General features: G+C 38.8%; 1 protein-coding gene across 4 annotated transcripts in view; it reads left to right on the plus strand.

The window, feature by feature from the left end:
• Positions 1-26,040, plus strand: part of cep89 (centrosomal protein 89) — a 187,553-nt gene that overhangs the window by 16,933 nt on the left and 144,580 nt on the right. For 3 of the 4 annotated variants that reach the window (XM_037534255.1, XM_017706198.2, XM_017706196.2), the window contains 6 exons: positions 2,639-2,758; positions 6,627-6,815; positions 7,777-7,919; positions 19,299-19,349; positions 20,886-20,969; positions 23,736-23,839. In XM_037534255.1, coding sequence (XP_037390152.1) covers positions 2,639-2,758; positions 6,627-6,815; positions 7,777-7,919; positions 19,299-19,349; positions 20,886-20,969; positions 23,736-23,839 — 691 coding nt within the window. The remainder of the gene's footprint in view (positions 1-2,638; positions 2,759-6,626; positions 6,816-7,776; positions 7,920-19,298; positions 19,350-20,885; positions 20,970-23,735; positions 23,840-26,040) is intronic. The other variant, XM_017706197.1, reaches the window with a different exon arrangement.

The raw sequence follows: 26,040 nt of genomic DNA on the forward strand, positions 1-26,040 counted from the left end.
AAGATGGAGCAACTAGCTACATACAATACTGTGCAGAGGTCAGAGACCACCCGTCATTTATTTCCTTTACGATTAAAACAGCCATTCAGTACAAGTTATTTCATTTTCAGTGTCAGGAAAAAGCATAAAACATATACTTGACAGCAAATTAGGCAAAAGCCTTAACAGCCATATATAATGTATTCTTTTTTCAGTATTTAGTGTGTCCACCCTTTGCCTTCATTACAGCTCCTTTTCTTTTCAGGAGGCTTGATGTCAGTTTTTTTAAATAATTCTGCAGGGGTATTTTTTTCCACACTACCAAAATTCAGCTTTAAAAGCTGGTCACATTTTCTACTTCTCACAATCCAAGTAATCCCACATTCAATGACGTTGAGGTCCGTACTCTAGGGTGGTGGGACCAAAGTCTATCCCCAGCAGGTTCTAAATGCTCCTGTTTTCTTGTTTTCTCACATTGGAAAGAAGGACAGAAACACCTGTGGATTTTTTTTAGGTCTGGAGTAAGAGTAGAGCTTGATTTTTCTCCTCTCTCTCAAAGATGAAAGCTTTAAGTACTGTTTATCTGTTTATCTTTATTTAGAAACCTAACAGTTGCCTCACAATAGCAGATGTAGAACACTTCGTTGTTAAGTAGAGGCTAGTAGTGGCCGTTCTTGAACTGGTGAACAGCCTTTCTGTTCTGGTTTTGATGCTAATTCGTAGCTACTGAATGTGTTAATCCACTTGACAGCCAGTTGTTAATATGTGAGACTGACAAGCTAAAAATGACATTGACCCATTACAGGATCTCTTTAAGGTAGTGAAAGGTTTAAACATGCACTCTTTGTTCAAAGAAGCAAATTAAGCAAATTAAACTTCTCAGTGAGGTCAAATCCTCCATTCAGCCTGAGTTAGAGAAATGAGGTGCCAAGTCCATAAAATCATGATAATGGCCTCTGTGCAGTTTTCTACAAAAGCGTCAGACAGTGGTATGCGATGTGGCCCATTTATCATAGGCTGGCCACTCTGGTGTGACTGTTTCAGGCACTAATTGTCGTCAGTACTGGACTTTTCTAAGGGGAGAAAGAGACAGACTATTAGGGACGAGGAGAGTGGGATGTTTCTGTCTGCTTTTTCTATTTCATTTCAGCATTTTTTTTTTTTAGTTTTTCTCCACATCACATTTCATTTTTAGGCTACTATAAAAAAATATGTAGACAATGGGCAAAGAGGAAATGGGCATACTTGGACCTGTTATGCCTGTTGGTTGTGGAAGAGAGAGAGAGAGAGACAGACAGACATGCACTGGCACTTTACGTAAGCCGCATGATTGTTTCAGTGCTGAGCCATCCTGGGTGCACAATAGTGCTTATTGTTGGCCAGAAAAATAAGTTTTCAGGAGGGGAGAGCTTTTGTAGTTTCCAGGTTGGTTCTATGATAAATTGTGCTACAGCTTCAAAGTTGTTTCATCGTTGTTTTTCATGACTGCAGAGCACCAAAAGGCCCAGAGGCCATGAAGCGAAGTGTCATCTCTTAGGTTTATGTAAAAAAATCATAACTGCCTGGAGCTGTTTTTGGATATGAAGTTCAGTTGCAGTTGCAGACTCCCCTGGAGTGCTTGCAGAAGTGGTTGCTGCAGAAAATGTCTGTGTTTCACAGTAGATGAGATGATCTGTTTTGGGGCACAGCTAGTAAGCTGTGTGTTTGAAATGGCTGTAGTGTACTTCACTGCCATGTTTTGGACGAAATTCCCGTACATCTCAAACTTTTGCACCACCATGCTAAAACTAAGGGAACATTGTCTTCAGCAGCTTTTGGACAAGGATCTTAGGGATGAAACAATATAAAATGTTGACTGTATTCATGTTAGTTAATTCATGTTAATCTAATGAGATTAACAGGAGGCTGGAGCTGGAAGTGTGCTGGTATGGGATAAGTTGGGAATGTGCTGTTTGGCATTAAAAATGCAGGTGGGGATGAAGTTGAGAGTGTGTATGGCCCTTAAAAAATGAAAAATATGTTTTAAAAAGTAAGAAGCGACAGGCTGTTTTGCCTAATGAGTCATGCATATTTATGCTGCAGCATTCTGGTATAGGTATAGCAGCTTATCATATAAGTTATGTAATTTACATCAGAATCTAATAATGAACTGTCTAACTACTGATCTCATGTTTAGAGGGACTTTTTTTTTTTTTTTTGTTTTTTTTTTTTTTAGAAATTGGCCACTCCCACAAAAAAGAATGCAGAACAGCTACTGCGATAACTAAAAATGAGAAAATACACTAAACAGTGGGGTTTTTCACACAGCAGGATTTCATGTTTCTTACCTTTCTTAATTGACAGACGATTCTTAGTATAATCTGTCTGGATATGGGAGCAAACCCATTCAGGCATGGGGAGAACATCACCCGACTAGGATATCAAACCCAGGCCCTTCTTACTGTGAGGCAATAATGCTACCTACTGCACTACCGTGCCTCCCACGACCCAAAAGAAAAAGCGGCTTAGACTGTGTGTGTGTGTGTGTGTGTGTGTGTGTGTGTGTGTGTGTGTGTGTGTGTGTATTTTTAACTATGCGGGTGATGATTGTTATATATGTGATCAACAAGAGTCATGCGTTCAGATTTATTCACTCGGTCACTCACTTATTTTCTGTCAGATCTGAATGAAGACCTGAGCGCTCAATCACCAAAGTCTCTGACAACCAGCACGCCCAAACGGAAGACCTCGATGATGAAGAAGAGTCCTTCGAGAGGCAGAGAGCAAGACAGCAGAACAGGTGAGAGGGTGCACAGGGGTCATGAATCTTAAACTTTGCCAACAGTTATCCCCAGCAGTAGTGCTTTGCCAGTGCTTTCAGTGGCAGATACATGAATGAGGGATTCAATTGTTTGGCCAAAAATCTACATAAATTTCCCCTTACCTTCAATCAATCAATCGATATGTGTGGTGTCTGACATTTCACTGGAGCTGCAAGGCTAAGATAGCTAACAAGTAGTAGAAGTTTTTAGCTAGCAGTTTAGCATTTTGTGTTTTGGTGTCTGACTCTTTGACATTGGAAAGTAGAAAAGGAAGTTGCGTAGCTTAAAACATTTTTACCAGCCATCTTAACCTAAGGTCAATACTTTTGTATTTTTGTGTAATTTTTGTAACTGGCAGTCATTAACAGTATCTCATACTGTATCAAAAGCCACACAAACAAGCCTATTAACATGTCTTATTTGTCAGTTGAATTTTTTTTTTCTTAATCAGTACAAAACTTTCAGAATGTTAAATAAAGTAGCTAAATATTCTAAACATTCAGCATGCTTCAAATGGAAGTTTAACAGTGAGATGATGTAGTTTTTTAAGTTGACTTAGTGCAACAATCAGCAAAAGCAAAGTTTCCCTGTTTTTTGGTGCCTGACACTGTAAGAATTATATAATTGCATTATGATTGTTTGGTGGGTATTGCCATACTGTATGACCCTCTGACGCCAGGCTTAGGTGTAAAAAAACTGTTAAATTTGATTGTTGGTACAAACATGGTACCAACGAGGGAAAGACATTACCTTGGGGACATTAAAGATATTATTGAAGCATTTTCAACAATATAAAATCTTTAGACAATGAATTACCCATGTAAGCAGCCATTTGTTGCCCCTCTAGGCCTAATTATTCCCTTGGGTAAGATAAATTGCCAAACATGACCCCAAAAATGATCCTGCAGCCTCCTGCTCTGCTAATTCCCTTTTTATTCTCATTAGTGTCTGCCAGTGCTAACCTTCCAACCTGTATGCTAGTAAGCATACGATGTAGAACCATGCTGTTCCCTCCATGTATGCATTAACCTGTGTATGTGTGTATGTCAGTTTGTATGTGTGTTAATCAATGCTAATATTATGGACTTTCGACATTTGAGTTGAGTGTGTGTGTTCGCAGCTGAGCCCAGTTGAAGTCATGCCAGTGGCAGGAGAGCTGGGTCTGTTAATGGGGCTGCTCCTCTGGCAAGCTGCTATCACACTGACTGTGAACTTTACAGCTGACTTTGACATTAAAGGATGGCTTACAGTCAGTTTTCTGACATGCTGCTGGCTGCAACAACACCAGCTATTGTCGCTTATCGTGGTGCCATTCAGCTTGGCACAAAGGAGGACACTCGTGAGGATACGCTTGTGTAAGCTTAGAGCATTGACATTAGGATGTTTCAGTAAAACAAATGTCTTATTTAAACAAGAAGCCACGAGGGGCCATGCATTACTACAATTTTGTCACGGGAAAGGGTGTTCTTATGGCTTTTATAAAACGATAAAATGCCCAATTTTTCAGTAAATAATTTGCTGTTTTAATAATAATCAACATAACCAAGTACTCTGCCAAGAAATGTAGATCCTTTAGAGTATGGTATTGGTGCCAAGCAACCATGGACTGTTGAATGAGGTACAGTTACCCATCACTTATAAACCTTCGCTTTTTGTACCACTGCGAGTCTTATTTAGCACCAAGCTAATGGCGGCACTCCTCCGACGGGAGCTGAATCTCAAATGGTTCCCCACTCCCTACATAGTGCACTACATAGGGATTAAAATATGGGCTTCTGAACCCCAACAGGGGTATGAGGGGATTCAGCCACTCATACTCGACATGTAGCACACTATTTGGCTATACAAGTCAGAATTACAAAACTTACATGGTATACTATATAGGGAGCATAGAGCGTGTGAGATTCAGCCTGGGCTTGATGCCACTTAAGGCTGATCTGACTTGACATTCTTTAGATTTTTATATTGCTGTTTTACAGTGCATCATATTGTCACTACTTTAATTCTAGCTTGTGATATTATTGATGGGGTTGTGTATTATGTTTGCCATCTTTTAACTTGATAGCTAGCTGACCAGCCCAGTTCTAGTTAAGAAAATAAGTTGTCAGCCTGTCAGTTTAAACAAAAACGGGTTCTTACTTCACCAGAACACTTGCTGTTCCATGCAAGCAGCATTAGCTTCCATTAACAGCACAAAGATTTTTTGTGAAATGGTGCAGAAATACAGAATTGAGTTGTTGCGAAGTGGTCACAGATGTGTGGATATTGAGTATTTTACAACAGCTTTGAATGCAGCGAATTAGATTTTATGACTGGAACTATCCGTTTTAAAATGAGATTGAATGAGCAACAAATAACATTTTCACAGATCAAATAATTTTACCCTTATGTATTTGGACTTTTTTTTTTCACCGAACATTTAAAAGCAAGAACGGACCTAAGGAGGAACCAACAAAACCTACGTTTCTAATTCTAGTTCATTTGCCACACGCTTTAGAGAGAGTTCCAGCTATCATAAGAACTACAATTAGCAATTGAGCACATTGTCTTTTTGGTCATTTTATGCTGTGAAAATATATGCAAAAACAATTGTTCAGTGGAGGCTAGAATAGATGCCGATAACGATAGCTTTGTAAGTAGATTAGATCACCTTAACACACTCTGTACAAAGTAATTATTCAAAAAATAATGAGTGACATAAAAACATACTGGTCTACTTCACATTCTAGTGAACTTATTTAGTGATGCAATAGTGCATGGTGACTATCTTCACTTATTAAATGGTTTGCTAAATTGTTGTTGTCTTTAGCTGCAAGCGTTACCAAAGACAGGAGAGAACAACTACCATTAGGTCTAACTTGTAGGAACCGATCTTGAACAGGTGCTAAAAACTAGATTATTCAACATTAGAACAATGGCCAGTGGAAAAGGTTTTCTGGTACCAAAGGGTTTAAGTACTTTTGTACACTGTAAAAATACCTTTTGTGACTAACTCATACATTGACGCTTCATGCATGTCATTAGGTTGCGTCATGTTAATTGGTGCGGTATAAGTGTTCATTAGTGTTTTAATTGTTGTATAGCTGTAAGAGAGGTTGGACATCATTGCTCCATTGTCTCTCTAGCCTGTGAATATTAGAATATCAGTTATCCTGCCATGCAGAACTACATTAAGACAAATTAATACACAGTTCTGTGGCGTTCATCCATTCTCTCTCCTTTCCCATCTGCTCAGCTCTCTGTCCATATCTTCTGTCTGCCTTTGGTTGAATTGCTAATTGTTGTGCTGTAATTACACTGTTCTGATTTGCTTTTACGTTGTTCTGTTGTGCTGTGTGTGTTGATATCTGAGAGACTGTGTAGGCTATATATGTGATTATCTGTTGTGTTGTTGAACATGCTGAATGGTGTGTTTTTATGTGCTCCATTAGGTATTTATGCATGTTTTCAAGGTGCTGCACTATACTATGTGGTGTGTTATGTGCTGCTGAATCTCTCTATGCTCTTTGCCTGGGCTTCAGTATATGGTGCTGTATTCTGCAGTGCTGTATTTTTATATTATGTGCTGTTCTCTGTTTTTCTGTGCTGTTGTTTTATTGCTGTGTTGTGCTGAGCTGTCTTGTGTTGTATTGGTGTGTTGTGCTGTCATTTTTCTGTGTCGTAATGCTACATCGTTTTTTTTGTTGTGCTGTTATGTTGCTATGTTGTGTTGTGATGCTGTGTCATTATGCTGTGTCATTCTGTTCACTATGCTGTGTTGTTGTGTTGTGCTGTGTCTTCATGCTGTGTGCTTATGTCATGTCATATGCTGTGTTGTGTTATGGTGTGGTGTGCTGTGTTGTGCAGAGGTGAACGAGGCATACCGCAGTGCTGTGGAGCTTCAGCAGAAGCTGGTGCAAGAGCTGAGGGAGCACAATCAGGCTCTGTGTGCAGGGAATGAGGCACTAGAAAGGAGGTGCTCAGAGAAAAGCCAGCAAATCCTGCAGCTTCAACAGCAGCTCATGCACTCCCCTAGAGAGAGGAGCCACTCTACAGGTGGGCCTAAACAGGCCCCACACACACTGCACTAGGCCCTAAGACACATACACATGTGAACACATTGTCCTAAATATGAATATACACATACATCCAAGAGGAACCCTTGGGCCTTCCACTTCATCAGAGAAGGCTTAAAGAAGACCTATAGTTTTTTTAGTTTTTTCTCTTTCCTTTAGGGTTTTATATAGCTAGTTGTGCTTGTAAACAAACTGCAGAGTCACAAAGCTAGAGGTAGTAACTCCCTCACTTTTCTCAGCTGCCTGAAATGCATTGTTAGAATTCCAGCCCTTTTTATTTAAATATTAAATAAATATAGTAAATATTATTATTTTTGAAAAAAAATTATTGTACATGTTTATTTTTTTCACTTCTTAATATGTAATTTGCAACATAACATTTGCAAACAACTGTATTTATCATTTACAGCATTTGGTGGTTACAAGCTTCAAATGCTCTTGTTTAACCCAGAACAGCCAAAAAATGTTATACAGTGTGAACTGCCATTAGCTTAGTGCTAACATACTACTAGAATCTCATAGGAGTGCTAGCAGAAAATTCAGAGGTGTTTTTTCACTCATTTTAGACAGGTATGGTCCAAACTGAAGACCTAGCATTAATAGTCATGGTCTACCACTGATAAAACTGTAATATAACAATTGTTACTGTATATCTTGTATCCATGTATTGCTTTAAAAATGACCACACACACACACACACACACACACACACATGCTCACACAGTGCTTGAATCTTTTCTTTAACTGATGATGCACACGAGTATCTTCCTTATTGTGAAGGTGTAGTATTGGTGAGTTATTAATAGGCAGCTTTCTGTGACTTTGCATGTTGGAGAGGTTTGATGCATGATTGTGTACTTGTGTGAGTGAGAGAGACTGTAAGTTGTTTTTCATTCCTTTTTGTAAATGAGACATTTAAAGCGTTTCCTGTGTGTGTGTAGGTGAAAGCTCTGAGCTGCTGAGCCTGAGGCAGCAAGCGCAGGAGCTGGTGGATGAAAATGATGGGTTAAAGATGACGGTACATCGGCTCAACGTGGAGCTCAGCAGATACCAGGCCCGTTTCAAACCACTCACTAAGGAGGAGGTAGGACAATAACAATATTAACAACAACCACTAACTTTCATACGGCTCTAAGTGTAGAGCATCTCCACATTTGTTGAACATAATGGGACACTTTTAAACATTTAAAAAAATGAATTTGATGTGAAAATGTGCATAGATCAAGTTCCAACCTGACATAATGGGAATACATGCGCCTACAAGAATGTACTGACTTCTTATACAAAGCTGAAAAACTTGTTTACATCTGTGATCATTTGTGATTGGTAAATAAGTCAGTCACACATCTAAGTTGCATGTATATATTCAAGCATGCTCGTTTTTATTCATCCTTTTATTGAACTTTGTTAAACATTACTTTTAAGCAGCTTTAAGTACTGTATGTTTTACAAGTGAAGCCTCAGGTCTTTTGGTCAGTCACGACAATTCTCTGTCTGGGACAATTCTAATTTTAAGTTTTGACTGTTCTTGAAGTTTTTGAGAATCTTTGTGTCCCCAGATGACTTCATTTATTTATTCACATTCATGTTTTCCTGCATGTGTAACTGTATGCACTATGCATAAACTACACACAAAAACATTTTAGTATTGAGTGGAAACAACAAGAGTAGTACTCCCAAGAGTTTAAAAGACACAAACACAGCATAGACGATTGTGCGAACAACTTTGGGAGCCCTTTGGGATCATCTGAAAAGTATATAGCTGATAATATAGATAAGTTTTGAAAATTACTTTATGACTGCCATAAAATTGAAATGATATCGTGTTGCCATTGCAAGCCACAACAAGGAGTGTCTGCATGATTGAACACAGTTCTAGCAAAGCAGCTAACTGTGCTGTCCTCTTATCATTACATGATTATTAGCTTGCTACTCTACAGAACATCCATGTACGGAGCAGTGGCATATCAGAAAAGCCTGCCACCTGGAGTAGACCCTTCAGTACCTCATATAAGAACATATTCTGCCTATTGGTCATAGACAGAAACATGTTCTAATGTAGCCTTCAAGATGATTTTTTTTTTTTCTCCTGCTTTTTTTAAAAATTTTACCCAGTTACCTGAATGCACTAACTTTCCAGTTCTGTTACATTAGCTTAAGTTTAGCTTAAAGTGATACTTTTTTGATCCCACAACTGGGGAAATTCCACCTCTGCATTTAACCCATCCGTGAAGTGAGACACCACACACACACTAGGGGGCAGTGAGCACACTTGCCCGGAGCAGTCGGGGGTTAGGTGTCTTGCTCAAGGACACCTCAGTCATGGACTGTCGGCCCTGGGGATCGAACCGGCAACCTTCCGGTTACAGGGCCAGATCCCTAACCTCCAGCCCACAACTGCCCCCTTAACATATACCCACATTCGCTAGAATCTCAGGATGTGGAGGGCATCTCCACCCATCCAGAGAGAGAGAGAGAGAAAGCAGTTATGCCATCATGGGAATGCTGGGGATCAAACTCACAATCTTCTGACAACCCCATTGCAAAAATTGCCTTTAGCAATTCCTAAAAATAATTAAAGATAAAAAACAGGCAGTAGAGGTAGCAGTTTACAACAGCAGTGACCTGCAAAGGCAAGTGCAGTCATCTGTGTCCCATGTGTGGAGAAATGTGAGCTAGGTTGCTGTGATGTGTTTCAGGGATCATAAATTGTGAACCCTCTCTTTTTGGAGGGGTGGAGGATGACTGTAACTCTTTCTATTTTACTGCCGGTAGGTTTCTGATATTTACCCTTGCAAACTAGTGTAGCCTCTTTTATTGACAATAAGTTAAAACAAATGCTTTCTGTAACTGCTCATCAGTTCTGTGCCCCAGTTAAGAGGTATGTGGTATTCTGAGTCCTAAAATGAGGAACAGGTGCAGGTGATTATCAGTGAGTGATGCCAAGGCAGAGAAGGGAGTGGGGAGAGTCCATGCCCTCTGCAAAAAAACATTGGATTATTTTAATTGCACCAAGAAATTAATTAGGGCCTGACCAATATGAAAAATATTGTAACTGAGATCAATTTTAAGTGGTTAAAAATACTAATTTTGATAACTGATATTATATATAATTTTGTAGTACTGTGGGATGGAGTTTTTCCTGACAATATTGTGACCAAAGACATTGCAAAATATTGGCTGGCTTTTGCTATAATTTACAGAACTATTGATATAATTGTGGATCAGTAATGTCAGCCTCCCTAAATATCGGTTTGGGCCCTGTTGTAAATGAATAAATATTCATAATAAATAACTAACGAAACAAAGTTGAAATCTTATTGCATCTTGTCTTGGCCATTTAAGCTCGTCATCCTGCTCTGACCTGAAGCTATTTTTTTTTTTCAGCAAACGTTCCTGTGTGACATTTTAGCTGCAAACAATATCTGCTTTTATTTCTGTTGGTCAAAAGCCAGTAATTACCTGGCTGGATGATGGTGGTGTCGGGAGGTGGGGTGGGCAGTGTAATCTAGAGGTCAGCCAGTGGTCAGCCAGTCCTCATAATCAGGGAAGGAGAGAAATTTGTGTCTGGCTCTGAGCTATATGTCTGATACAGGCCCATTTCTTCCAGAGACAAAAGGGATTGGACTGAGAGGTGACGATACAGTAATGATATGCCGCTCTGCCTTTCATCTCCATCGGCCTGATTAATGCATTATAGATGATAGTTTTCCTATTATTATAATTTCAAAGCAGCATTAACTTGAGAGCTTGGGCTGATCAGATTTTTCTTCGTGGAACTTGGAGACTGCTTAAATATGATGCCATTCTCCGTCTTTCTGCTCTTAGATTATTAGATGAGAATGTAAACGCTGCAGTTAAATGTATTTTAAAGTAATTAGTGTTGCACTGGTGCCACAACACAGCTATAACACACAGCAACAAGGTCAACCCACCCGAAGACTTTTTTTTAATGTACAGGGTTAATTTATGTTGTGTTATGTCTTCTTTGAGCACAAGTGATGTGTTTTTCCCCTTTAAAATATATTCTGTCACATAAATGTACATAAAAACAGATGGGCAGCTCAGATTATAGCATATTAGCCCTATTTTGTGTGCTCTATCTGGAGAATAACAGTGAACTGAAGTGTTTTGTGACTTCTAGCTGAAACCATAATCACTGGCGAAAAGGTTTATATGTATGTTGAAAATGAGTACATGAGACTTGATAATGTCTTTTATGCGAATATTGACTGCTTAAAAAAAAGTACTTCTCTAAGATCAGGCCATTTCTTTTGACTATATTCCAGTAATGTTTAAGCTAGCTAAACAACTACAAAATGCTTCTCTGTGAACCTGCACACATCAGGGTACCTGAGCTACAGGTTTCTCCTCCTCCTTTCTTGTTAAAATATTTCTCAATACCTGTTATGTACCCACAACTATGAATTATTTCCAACTAGGAGAAAGTCAATTCAGCCAGGACAGCTATGTTAGTTATGTATAGTAGCTAGATAACGTCTTCACATGTGCTGCAGTGAAATTAACACTATTGGTAATTCAGCAGATTCAGTGTAATTCAGTGTAGTCTGCTAAATGGATAAATTAATAAAAGCACAACAAGCTAGAAAGCCACGTTTCTTTTCGAAACTAGATGTAACATAGTGCTATTAGAGCAAGAACAGTTGGAAACTAGTCACTCCATATTCATGTTCACCCTGCGTTCATCTGATTTATTATTATTTTTTTTTTCCTGTTAAGGTTTATTTAAATCCTGTGTTCTCATTTGTTGTGATGGATTATTTTAATCAGATTTTTTGAAGCATAATTTTAATACTAGTAAGACTAGGACATTGTATTAGAACTGAGAAACATCAATAAATGGCCTTTAACATATTTTGTATTGATGTTGGAAAATATTTTGTCTTTAGATCAGGCACAGCTTGAGTTTGAGTGTGTTCAGGACACAAGCTCGAAATTGCTCTCGGCTGATGTTGAACGCCATGCTTCATTTACATCCAGTTTGATAAGTTTGACAGTGTGCAGTTCAACCACTCTGTCCCACTGTTTTGATCATTCTGGATGGAGGATAGCTGCATGAGAATGAATGAAATGAGGGCATGTATCATTGATGAGGGGACTGTGAACGCTCAGATTGGTGGACAGATGTGCTCAGAGACTGAGAACGTGCCCTTCATCCTTCACATGAGTGGCATAACATTTAATTTGTATCTTTATTCACATCTGATTAATTCAGACAATTGGGAATCTGCTGATTGGAAGATGAACAGACTTGGCTTGTCTGCTCTAAAAAGCAGATGGACTGTGCCTGTCAAATAACCTCTAATGAATTCCTAAAACTGAAACTCATTGTACCCTTCGAGCATTAACAATCCATTTTGCACATTCAAATTGCTTTCACATGCCACTCTAAGGTCATCCATAATGATGAGAGAAGCAGAAATGGGTCGGCTAGTTACTGCTGTTTTTTCTGCTTCTGCAAAAAGGATTTTTGCAAGTTCCATATGCTTAGTTAACTCAAACCCCAAAGCTTTTTTTTAATTGCGATTCATCAAAGGTGTTTCTTAATTCCACAAACCTCTGAGTGTTACTCAAATCCCAAAAGCTAATTGGCTTTATAGTATCCATTTGTGAGGCATTCACACTGGAAGAGAGTAAAACAAAAACATGCAGTAAGAAACTCAGGAGGAACTGGTTTGTCTAATTTTTAGAAAACACACTTAAGCATCGTTATTACAGTCAATGTCAGAAGGGCTTCCATGCGTGTGTTTGTAGTAATTTAGGGGTTAAACCAGTGAAGAAAACAAGGTGGCACTGAGAAGACGAGAATGAAAATGCTGTTTAAGGAGGATGAGGACATATCTGAGCAAGTGGGTGGTTAGAAAAGCTGATGTTAACTTACTTCACTAGCATTAGTCTGTAGCATAATTATGCCACAATGACCTTAATATCTTTTGCTAGTTTTCTTTTCATCACTAGCATAACCATGGTTGTCTAGATATTCTGTGTAGAATATTAATAGTGAATATGAGTCATAAATGAAAATGATGGATGTTATTTAATGTATCATGTAACTCCCAGTCTGAGAACATGTCCCACTCTGGTCCTGTTTGCAGTCATACGCAAAAGTTTGGTTAATTACATGTTTTGTTGATTTAAGTGAAAACAAGTTATTGTGTTATTAAGGACAGTGGCATGTCCAGACCACTGGGTCCAGAGAAGGGTGTCCAAAATGGTATTCTGAGCTTATGCTAATGGAATTCTGAGCTTATGCTAATATTCGGGATTCTTTATATATAGATAGGTCCGTTCCGTTTTACTTGTCTAGCCTAAATGTTGTCACAAAGGGCAACTTTACAGAAATCCCAGACCAGAACACACACACACACATCTTCTGAGCCGCTTATCCTTCTGGGTTGTGGGGGTTACTGGAGCCTATTCCAGCAGACATTGGGTGGAAGGCAGAATACACCCTTGACAGGTCATCAGTCCATTGCAGGGCAGACACACAGACATGTACATTCACAGACACACTCACACCTAGGGGCAATTTGGCATGTCCAGTTGGCCTGACTGCATGTCTTAGGAAAAGTAAACTGGAGCACCTGGAGGAAACCCACACAGACATGGGGGGAACATGCAAACGCCACACAGAAAGAACCCCGGTTGGGAAATCGAACCCGTGACAGCGATACCCACTGCACCACCATCCAGACCAGAACACTGATTAGCAAACCTATAGAGAAGCTCCCTAAAAGCATGAAGAAGAAACACTAATACAAAATAGACTCAAAGGAGAAGCTCATAGCAGAATTGAGCTAAAATAACAGAATTATGATAACATTGATATCTGCCCCGAACATAGTCTCGGTATTGTCCCGGCATAAAAGCCTTTCTATTGGGAATTCACTGTAATTTTAATTTAGCTACAAGTTATGCAGAATCTGTGAGCAGAAAAGTGATCCATGTCAGGGAGTCCCCGGCTGGGTATCCTTTTTTGCTACTGTCGATTATCTGCCTTGAGGTCAGCAGGAGTATAAACATAGGAAAGCCAAAAAATAGAAGCAGTGCATCAGCAGAGGCCTGATTTCCTACACCTTCATTTCACATCTGCCAACTCTTTTTTCTGTCCCTTAGGAATCAGCCACTCTCTCGCATTTGCTATCTTTCTCTGAGTGTCTCTCAGCAGGGAGCTGATTTAAAGTTAACGGAAACTGCTCAGTCTTCACACATGGTGACTCATGGGCCTTTAAGCTCCAGCAGACAGTAACTTGCAGTGCCATTGAATCAAGGCCTCTCTCTCTCTCTCGCTCTCTCGCTCTCTCTCTCTCTCTCTCTCTCTCTCTCTCTCTCTCTCTCTCTCTCTCTCTCTCTCTCTCTCTCTCTCTCTCTCTCTCTCTCTCTCTCTGTGTCTCTGTGTCTCTCTCTCTCTCTCTCTCTCTCTCTCTCTCTCTCTCTCTCTCTCTCTCTCTCTCTCTCTCTCTCTCTCTCTCTCTCTCTCTCTCTCTGTGTCTCTCTGTCTGTCTGTCTGTCTGTCTAGAGCCCATTACAAAACTGTTGATTGCTGTTGCACTGTTGCTGTCTCAAATGGTCCGGCACCGCGCTAGGAGCGTTGTTGTGCTTGGGAATATAGTTAAATCTTAAATGTTTTGGGGAATAGAGAATAATAGAGAGTATAAGGAGCAGCGAGGAAGGGAACTGCCGTAAGCAATGTCTCAAAGCATGATGCACTCAAGGGAGGTTGCATTTCTTAGCTGTTACGTCATTGAAGGCACTTCCGTTTGTAGGGTCTTTTAAATGTGTCTTTTGTTCTGAGAAATAAAGGGATGCAGCTTGTGCGTCTTTCAAGACCTTCAGTCTCCCACAGTCCTTCATACACAGCTTGAAAGGTGAAAAACAGTGGAAAATCAGCTGCGAGTGGTCAGATGCTGTATTATAATGAAGTACACTATATGTTTTATTTAAATGTTTTGAAACATTTGAAGATTTAAAGATGCCACGTTGCTTTCATCAGTAAGCTGTAAGGTTGCAGCACAGTCTGCTCAGACCATCTCAAAGGTGCATGAGTTATCACTGAAGAGGAGACTTTGTATACTGGGTCTATCCTGCCCTGACTGCATGCTTAGCTTTGAGACATGCCTACAGTCTCCCCTTGATCCTATTCTCTGCCAGCTTCCCCCTGGCACTTCACACTTATCGTGTGCGCCTGTCTCTTGTTATGTTCTCATTAGGACTGCTATATTTTGTCATTGGGAAAACCATGTTCTCCAAAATGCAAACTTTGAAGGAGAAGAACAAAACCTTTTTTGGGCACATATATGGCATTTTCTATACATTTTTTCCATGATGTACCAAAAAACAGCATTTTTTTTAAATGAGCTATTTTTAACCTCTATTTATTAGTGATGCCCTGAAATGGCAACATGACATCAATGAATTCCATTCAGATACTTTGCTTTCTGCTTTTGCTGTATTCTTTGCATTGAGTGGGATGAGTGGGATTAATAATGTAATAAGGAAGTTCTTGGAATTGGTCCCTGTCTTTATACTTAACATGAACAAAGGTTATAAACCACTTCCTTAATGTCCTCATAAAAAGTTTTGATATTTAAGTATCCCTAAGAGTTCATGAACAGATATCTGATTAACTGCAAGGAAGGACAAACAATGACAAAAAAAGAAAATACAATTTTTTTGTCCAAAAATAATGTAGGTACCTTTTTAAGTAATAGCACTGGTACTGCACGAAACAACATAAGAAAACATACTTTATTATTCAAAAATAGCCAAGGGACATTGGTAGGTTTTGATATTAAATTAGCAATAGAGTCTCTCTCTTCAGATAAGATAATAAGCTAACAGAGCTAATCCTTGTCACGTTGGATGCTGATGAGGACTCCTCAGTGAACATTGAGGCAAACTGTTTTTAGTCAGAGAAATATATTTTCATTGTTTGTGTACTTACCTAACACCAGCTAGGTTAGTAAGCCTAGTAACTGATAAAACCTTGCTAACTTGCTAAAACAACAACAAAAAAAAGCAGTAGACCCCGTGTGCTCACAGACCAATACTGCTGAGTGCCAAAGTGTGTAGCACATAAAAATTGCCTATGCTCTGTTGCATCACTGACTAGAGTTCTAGACTACCTTTGGAAGCAACATCAGCTCAAGAACTCTACATTGAGAGCTTTATAAAGTGGGGTTCCTTGGCAGCTGCACACAAGCCTGAGATCACTATGTACATCGTTGGCTGGAGTGGTGTAAACGTGTTTGCTGGAGTGATGAATCATGCCTGACCTCACAAACTCTTAACGGAGTGGGTGTAAATTCCCACAGACACACTCCAGAATATTGCAGAAAGCCTTCCCAGAAAAGTAGAGGCTGGTACACCTGCGGAGAGGGGCCAACTCCCCATTAATGCCCATGGTTTTGGAATAGGGTGTATAAGAAGCTCATGTGTGCAGCAGTTAGATGTCCACATACTTAAGGTCCTATAGTGTTAAGTTGAGGGGTGCTTTCACAAAAAAAACCCTAAACATTTTGCATCTATTCCATGCACTCACTGAGTAATAAGTCTTAAGATTTGGGCATGTAAGTCAGTCGCTAAATCAAAATAACCTGAAGCAATATTATAGCTCTGGAGGTGCAGTGCTACATAAAACTGTGGTTGGTCAGCGTTAACTGATATTACTGGCCAGCTGATATTGTCAGTCAGGCTCTAGTTTAAACTGTTGTCACAGTAGGCTGTAGAGCTGTTGCAAGGAGCAGTACATCTTTGATACTAATCTGATACTCTGTCAAGGATGAGTAGAACTGTGTTTTGTGTTAATGTTACTGTGTAAATGTGTGTGAGTTATGTAGCCACCTCAGAGATGGGCTTGGAATTTGTAGTGACAGGTTGTCCTAAAGTGACCTGTAAAAGCCATCTCTCTTCTCTTGCTCTTAGTTCCCTGTCTGTATTGGTCCTGAAGTCCAGACCAGGCATTTATGAGCCTTAAATAAACTTCACACTGCCATATCTAAAGCCCCTTATCTGTGTACTACAAATACAAAAACTAAATTGGATGAGAGCATTTCACGATGATAATCATATGCGCAAAGCATTAAGTAAAAAAAACTGTAGCTCATTAAGTGCAATAGTACATTTTGCCTGCATTCAAGATATTTGCACTTGTTAAGATTACATTTTTTTGCAGTATGTGTTTGAAGTCGGGCTTGTTCTGGATGTGCTGGTATCAGCTGGAAGCTGATTATCCAAGTCTGGCCCAATTCTGTTCCATATGCCACCCCCAGTACCACACATTATACCTAATCAGAGACACTTCATACTGGGAAACAGATACTTATGCTTGTTCCTCATCTTTTGTCTTTCTCTTCTTTTCAGTTCTGTTTTTACTCTTTTGATGCTTTTTCATTAGAATTCAGCTGGGTGAAAATAGACTAGTCAGTAGGCTGTAGAGCTGTAGATTGGTAGAAAGATGGAATCTTTTGTTCGAATGTGAACACAAAATTTGAGCTATGAGCTTGGGAACACATGGCACAGCTGACATCCAAACCTAAATCAAAGGTGTAACTTGCACTCTTTACTAGGGTTGTCACTATACCTACATTTGACTTTTATACTGATTCCATTTGTACTCGAATGGTTTGGCAAAACATTCACACTTGGCATCGTCCCAGCATCCAATGTTCAACAGATGACATACAGAAAAACATTCCACTTGTCACATTTTATACCATTGGGTACATTTCTAACCATCTGGGTCTAATTAGCTTGTACAGGTTGATGGAGCAGCATGGTGGCATTAGCCTGTTTAGCTGAAGGACTAATCACATTGAAATCTAATGCAAGTGTTACACATTTGATGCATGCTAAAATGACTTTAGTACTGAATAAAACTTTTTTCTGGGTCTACCACTTGCTTCATGAATTATTCTATAGTGAATACTGATAGAATAGCCACAGGCAGAAAACAAGGGATTAGGTATAGATCAGGGCTGCCTTAAGTGTAAACCATGGCCCAAAGTTGGCCAGTGAAGACATATGATTTGGTCCACTACAAAGTTACCCTAACCCTTATATGAGATTTAACTTTTTAACATACAAATTTGTATATACAAATAACCAGCTGTATTTATTTGTGATTCTGACCCTCATTTAACTGGGGCTTTCGCCTGAAGCTGTTTAGATTACACAACTGCAGAGAGACTTGGATTTAAATGCCTTGCCCCAAGGGCACAGTAGCTGTAGCATGATGTTATCAGCTGGGATTGAACCCATGACTTTTGGTTCATATGGTTTATGGCCAATACTCTGTACTGTGGCACATGCTGAATGGAAAGTGGTGGGTTTGTGCATATTTCTGACTTAGTCAGCTGCAGTGTGTGGTTGTGTAGAGAAGCAGTTCAGGATCTGTAGTCTTGGGTTGCAACAATAAAAAAACAAATTGATATCAAATATTTTCTTCAATATTTCAGTATTTTATGAGTAAAAAAAAAAAGCTTGACATGTTTCGCTTTAAAGATTGGATGGGGAAAAAACACTTTTTAGCATGCATATGTGCTGAATTCAGACCGCTTTCTAAATCAAATCAAATTAATTTATTGTCATCACATTTACACAGATGGAAAGTGAGTGAAAATCTTAGGTGCGTAGGCCTTTTATAAAATTTAAATACAAAAAAAATATATAAATATCTAAGAAGAGAAAGCTCTCTCTCTCTCTCTCTCTCTCTCTCTCTCTCTCTCTCTATATCTATATATATATATATATATATATATATATACACACACACCACACACACACACACACACACACACACACTAGTATTGCACTATTCCAGTGTAGTCGTTGCACTATTCTCAAATCTAGTCTGCATGTTCTAATGTTTTCTCCTAAATAACTCAGCTGACAGCAGCACAAAAATTATTTGGGCTAATTTGATGGGGGCAATATGGCAAAAATATTATGCTTTCGCAATATGCATACAATATTACATTTTTTTTTCTGATTTTTATTTCATTGTACAGACAAAATGAAACCTGTAGTGCTACATGTATAAATATAATAACAAAAAAAACTAATCATGAAAAACCTACACCTACAGTGAACTTTAGTGCACTGCACTGGGCCAGTCAAACAGGCCTAATTAGGCAAATTTTTTTAGTTAAAACATAATTACTCCATGTACTTTAAGGTGATACTCATGATATGCTTAGAAAAGGACGTGACGTAATTTATCACGATAGCAGTAAAATATTGTCATTTTGCCCACCACCACTTGCATCTTCAGACAATCTAGCGTGCAAAGCTAGCAACTGCGTACTGTGAACATGCTAGCTTTTAGCCTGATAAACAAGCCGTGGTTTCACCACTAATGTGCATGCGTAATAAAAGTCTCAAATTTATTGAACGTTTGTTGCAGTTATAGTTGTCACATACTTCCTTCTTCTCCATCCCCCAGTGTTCTCAGAGTGGTGGCCTACCAGTGAAACGACCATCTCCTCCATGGCTGGTGAGTGAGACTCCTTCACCTTTAGCATGACTTGAGGCTCACACTTTGACCTGATACTGATTCGTTATCTATTGAGTCTATAGAGATAAAAGATGTATGAATGTAAGAATCCATATATTTTGCTATATAATTTGTGGTTATTGCAGCATGATACTCTGCATAAAAGTGAAAAACAGACTCCTGAATTCAATTTGCTTTCAAAGTACAATTAACATTACACCTTTGTGGCTAATGTGGATAACACGAAGGAGCTGAAAATTTGAATAACCAATAACATCAGCCGATATAATTTTATGTTTATATTTTATATTTTAATTTCATTAGATGAACAGTGCTTTACTGACGATTGACAGTGTTTACATGTCTGTCTTCTTAATTCAGAACAGCAGAAACTTGAAAATAATATATATATTGTAGCACTGTGGGTGGAGCTAAGTAGAATTGTGGTTTTGCTTTTTATTGGTTAATGATGCTTTGCAATGCAAAAAACTATTAGCCATACTGTTAGCCATCTTCCTTCTCCTTCTCCTTCTCCTTCTTCTCCTTCATCTGCTTGATTTTTGTCTGCTAACTAATGCTGCAGTTTTTGACATAGCAGTACCTTCGTCAGCTTCATGTTTGGTCTGGTCAGGAATGGCGTGCTTGTGATCAGCTTTTTGAATATACTGTTTTTGTGCAATTAACAGAAAATCACTATTTTTTTCCACTTACGAAATGAATACCCATCACAATTGCCATAACAACCAACTAGCAACATCTTAGCTAGTTTAGACTGTGGAGTCACTTTCCATTTTCTTCAGGAAATGCATGTTTGTAGTTCTGCTTATTTTTCTGATTTTAAAAATAGTTATCTATATAAAACAGGGTTTTATGTTCTTACATTTTCTCATAATAGAAGGTTTGGATAGATTGTTCATGCTTTTGTTATGTGATCACTAGTAGCAACACTATGACCAAAGGTCTGGTAAATAGTGGTGAATTGTCTGCTATGTTTTTGCCAGTAATGAAAAACTGCAAGTTGTCAACTGACAGAAACTATCAGCAAAAGGATTATACCGGTGGTGCTCTAACATGTACATTATAAATTGATGAATATTTCATCTCTGTTCTTTTTGGCCTTCTTTCCTGCACACATGGTGAAAATATTTCTTCTTTAGAGAAGAATTAGTGTTTGAACTTTTTTTTTCATAATTACACTGTGACTTGTATCTCTTGCTTTTAGAAACTTTGCTGTAAATGTTTGATGAAAAATGTATTGTCTCTGAATTGAAAGCATTTGCTCATGATAATTCTTTTAACTTCCTCTTAAGTAAAGATGTAAATGTTCAACATTTTTAGGCTTCATGACTAATGCTGAAAGAGCATAATGAAGACTAATAGATAAAGCTTGTCACATTATTCCATAGGGCTGCCTAAGTGTGTGTGTGTGTGTGAGAGAGAGAGAGATGCGTACAAAGTGTAGAGCTTTGGTTTGGGTTTTTCTGCTTTCTCTTCTTTGCCTAAGATGCTTTTTGTTGTGCTCTTGATTGCCTGCAGCTGGATATGAAATATTTATCACCACTATTACTAGCTTATGAGGACCAGCTGATGGAGAGAGACAAACTCCTCAAGTCCTGTGAGGTGAGAGTGTGGCTTACCTGCATTATTAGTCTGTTTATTTAAAAAGTGCATATCATCAGTGTCCTGCCATTCCTTGTAGGCAGATGAATTTTAGGCCACTATGCTTACCAAAATTTTATCAGCTGTTCAGGTGTTTTAGACAAATTTTAAAAGCACACCAACAGCCAGGACCTGCTGGTGGGTCCAAATGTTCAATACACACTTCAATACACATTAATATTTAAGAATGCTCTGTCCAGTTTACTAAATAACAGTAAGCCTTAATCTCCATTTGGACAGGATTCCGTTTACATGAGGATAATTATTGCCTGGGATAATTTACTCTTTTATAAGTGCTATTAAGTGATTTTATTTCTGTCAGGATCAACTACATTGAAGTTTTTCTCTCCTTTGAGTGAATTCCAAGTCAAATTGCCTACATTTTTTACCAAACTTCAGCGATGGTCTGGTACCATCCACTGTTTTCAAGGCCTTGTGTTTGAAAGAACTTTTTGGAAAGTTAGTTTCCTAGTACACACATCCCCATTAAAAACCTCCTGAAAGATGAAAGGGTGGATGCTTTAGAAGAGTCTCTCAACCTTTTTCTTGGTCTTGTATCACAGATGTTCTCCTTATAAACTCATTCAATCTGAATACGACTTTAGGATGTGGTTGTTAACCATGATGTTGTTCAACTGTCATCTCAAAGTGACCGGTTAAATCTGCCTTGTATGTAGATTTGATACTTCAGTTAATTTAATAATTCTGACATAATGTCTGTACCACTGTCATAAATTAATCCACAAAGAAAGATTTAGCCAGCTTTAGCTAGAAGCTAAGATGCATTTTGATTTCCTCTGTCAAATTTAATGATTTTACTGGCGTTCCTGCTTGTTATGCAACATTATTGCTGTTTTCAGGATTTTGACTTTGTGGTGTTTCATCTTGCATATTTTATCTTTGCTTTGTTAGCATCTTTTGTTAACAATGTTATCATAGCCAAAGCTATATAGTTTACATATGTTAACTTGGAGGTGGTGGGTGTTTATTTACAACCCGCCACATAGGGATTCATGGCGTATCAGAAAAACACAATATTGCAACATACACTATATTGCCAAAAGTATTCATTCACCAGTCCAAATCATTGAATTCAGGTGTTCCAATCACTTCCATGGCCTTAAGTGTATACAATTAAGCACCTAGGCATGCAGACTGCTTCTACAAACGTTTGTGAAAGAATGGGTCGCTCTGAGGAGCTCAGTGAATTCCAGCATGGTACTGTGATAGGATGCCACCTGTGCAACAATTCCAGTCATGAAATTTCCTACTAAATATTCCACAGTCAACTGTCAGTGGTATTATAACAAATAATGTATAAATAATATAACAAATGCTTTTTGCAGTCAATCGCTACAGACCTCCAAACTTCATGGACCTTCAGATTAGCTCAAGAACAGCGTAGAGAGCATCATGGAATGGGTTTAGTGTAAAGTTTGGTGGAGGGGGGATTATGGTGTGGTGTTGTTTTTCAGGAGTTGGACTCGGCCCCTTAGTTCCAGTGAAAGGAACTCTTAATACTTCAGCAGACCAAGAGATTTTGGACAGTTTCATGCTCCCAACTTTGTGGCAACAGTTTGGGGACAGCCCCTTCCTGTTCCAATATGACTGCACACCATTGCACAAAGCAAGGTCCATAAAGACATGGATGAGCGAGTTTGGTGCGGAAGAACTTGACTGGCCTCAACCCAAAAGAACACCATTGGGATGAATTAAAGCGGAGGCTGCGAGTCAGGCCTTCTCATCCAACATCAGTGTCTGACCTCACAAATGCGTTTCTGGAAGAATTGCCAAAAATTCCAATAAACACACTCCTAAACCTTGTGGAAAGCGTTCCTAGAAGAGTTGAAGCTGTTATAGCAGCAAAGGGTGGGCTATATAATTATTTAACTATATTAAAGCAGGGCTCGCTGGGTTTGATTCCCCTGTCAGGCGACCAGGTTCCTTTCTGTGTGGAGTTTGCATGTTCTCCCCATGTCTGCGTGGGTTTCCTCCGGGTTCTCCGGTTTCCTCCCACAGTCCAAAGACATGCAGTCAGGCCAACTGGACATGCTACATTGCCCCTGGGTGTGAGTGATTGTGTATGTCTGTCTGTCTGCCCTGCAATGGACTGGCGACCTGTCCAGGGTGTATCCTGCCTTCCGCCCAATGACTGCTGGGATGGGCTCCAGCACCCCCCCTGCGACCCTTGAAGCGGCTTGGAAAATGAATGAATGAATGAATGAATGAATGCATACACACACACACACACACACACACACACACACACACACACACACATATATATATATATATATATATATATATATATATATATATATATATATATATATATATATATATATGACATAATATTGTAAATTCCATAGAGTCGCAAGTGGAAATTAGATGTACTATAATGGTGTTGAAAGACTGACAAAGACTGCTTACAGAGAGAAGGTATAGGTTGCAGAGATGAACACAGGAAAGAAAAACAGAAGGAGTGCTAGGAGTTTTTTTTTATCTAATTATCTTTTTCTCTAATAGTGGTGTAATACAGTTACCTTTTTTGTATCCTGATTACATAAAGGAGAATTAAGACATTATGTGAAAATGTGCGAGCAAGTCCATTTATCTCACCCTCAGTGCATCAGAGGCAGATAAGAAAATGCAGTTTATTGAAGCTAATCACCTGTAATGCAGTGGGAGTGTGGTGTTATGAAGTCTGTCTGTTTTCTGTTCGCACAGGAAGAAGTGAAGAGGTTGAGAGTACGCTCAGAAGAGGTGATTCAGGAGAATGAGAAACTTCATGCAGAACTCGGCAAGCGAAGCAGTGTCAGTAATAAAGAGTGGTAAGGCACAAATACACATACATTATTATAGCATATGCAGCAATGCACCATTTACCTTAATGAAGGATGATAAGCTGAAGCAGGTATTGGATGGTAACGGTAAACACTGGACCAGAGCAAAGGTTTAAGCTCACACTCACACACATGAACTTACAATGTAGTTTTTTTTTCTGTAAAGTTACCATTTTTTAATAAATGTGTACAGCCAGATAAATACATTACATATAATTTTGAGACTGAGGTGCCTTTTTTTCTATTATTTGCCCTAGGAGAGAGTTTTTTCACCCTAAGCACCTTGCGTTTATGCGCCCTGCACGACTATGTTTTGTTATGCTCCAGGCAGCCCGAGTTGAAAGAAGTTCAGCTTTAAGTGGATGCGTAGCCTGTGTGATACCACGAGTGGTGATTGTTGCTGAAGCTAAACTTAAAAACTGCTTTTGTTTATGCTGTGCTAATTTAGATTTAAATCATACAGTTCAGTGTACTCAGCAACTGCAACCATCACTAAAGGCTCACCTTTAAAAGTGCTTATGACATGGGTTTTGTAACCATGTAAAAAAGCTGATTGATTGCTGTTTTTGATTAGTAATAGGGAAATGCGTAGCAAGAAGCAGAATAAAAGAAAGCAGAAAACTAGAGGTCTGCTCTGGTTTTAAATTAAGCTCCAAATATGACCTGACCCAACCAGGTCTGACTGGCATTGCTAAATTTCATTCAGGGACATGTTTACCCACTCCTCAAACTAAAGAACCAAGGCTAGCTCTAGCGTTTTTTTAGTTTTACCCTAATCTTGCTAGCTAATGTAACACTAAAAGCTAACTAACAACAGTGCCACACTGCCACAAGCTGTGTAAATGATATACATTTATATCTGGCTAATTTGCTTTTTGTGGCTTATTATTACTGATGATAAGGTGCTAATTTGGGGTTCTAATAAGTTGTAATTTAACGTATAGATAGCCTTCTCAGCATTCTTGATCCAGGTCTTTGTCTGACAAACCGTCACAAAGTGACAGTGGTAACGGTGTTGCTTTTAAACCATTATAAATGCTTTACTTCCTACATATTTTGTGTTGCTTCAGTGTGCATGTGCACAAGGATTAATCACAGCCTGAGTATCTAAACCTGGATTAATAGTTGTTAACCACAAGTAACCACATCTGTGTTTGTGAAGCTGAAGCTTAGAACTCAGAAAGCCTGTCTATGTTGAACCTGATCCATTATATAGGCTGCAGATTCATTACTTCTTGTTGTTCAACTCAAAGCCAAAACAAATGGCTTAATGTTAACATCACCAAAAAAACCCAAAAAATACCTTAACCTGTTCTCTTCTTCATATTTTTCTTTTCTGCTCAAGATGCATATATTTTTTTTTTTTTTTTTTTTGGAACAATATGTTTATTACAATTTTTCAAAAGTGTTATGTACAACTAGACAGGTAAACAACAGAAATATTATACATTATGCTTAAAAAAAAGGAATGACAAGAAGATTTAAAATGTGAAAACGCACACAAAAACAAAACAGACAGGGCGTACAAACTAAGGCAATGACTTATCTTCACTAGTGCAAAGCCAGCATTAACAGAAAAAATTTTTTAAAAAAAAGGAAAGAGGCGGTTAGCCTATCACATTGTTTCAAGGTCTCCATCAAACTCTTCGAGATGGTCCAAGAATGGCCGCCATATCTTATAAAATTCTCTGAGATTATTAGACAGATGGTACCTGATTTTCTCCATGTGCAATAGAGATGTGAGCTCAGATAGCCACATCTTGAAAAGGGGCTCTGCCTCTGACTTCCAAAGCATTAAAATGAGTCTTTTTGCAACAACCATTCCGTACATTATGGTGTGTTGTACACGCTTACTTTGCGGCAACAGAACTATTGAGTACCCAAAAAGTGCCACCTGTGGGTCAGGCTTGAAAACACAATTGTACATCTCAGAGAACCATTGGAATACACTGCACCAAAAGTCATACAGTTTTGGACATGACCAGAAAAGGTGGGCTAAGGTACCATCTGCAGACTTGCATCTCTGGCACAAAGGGGAGACAGTTGGATATATTTTATGCAGTTTAGTTTTAGAGTAGTGGAGCCTATGCATGACCTTGAACTGAATAAGGTGATGTCTAGTGTTGATGGAGCAATATTGTATTCTACTGAGACCTTACCCCCAGACAAGATCATCAATCTGGATACTC

This window comes from Pygocentrus nattereri, chromosome 25, assembly GCF_015220715.1.
Source record: "Pygocentrus nattereri isolate fPygNat1 chromosome 25, fPygNat1.pri, whole genome shotgun sequence".
Classification (NCBI taxonomy): Eukaryota; Metazoa; Chordata; class Actinopteri; order Characiformes; family Serrasalmidae; genus Pygocentrus; species Pygocentrus nattereri.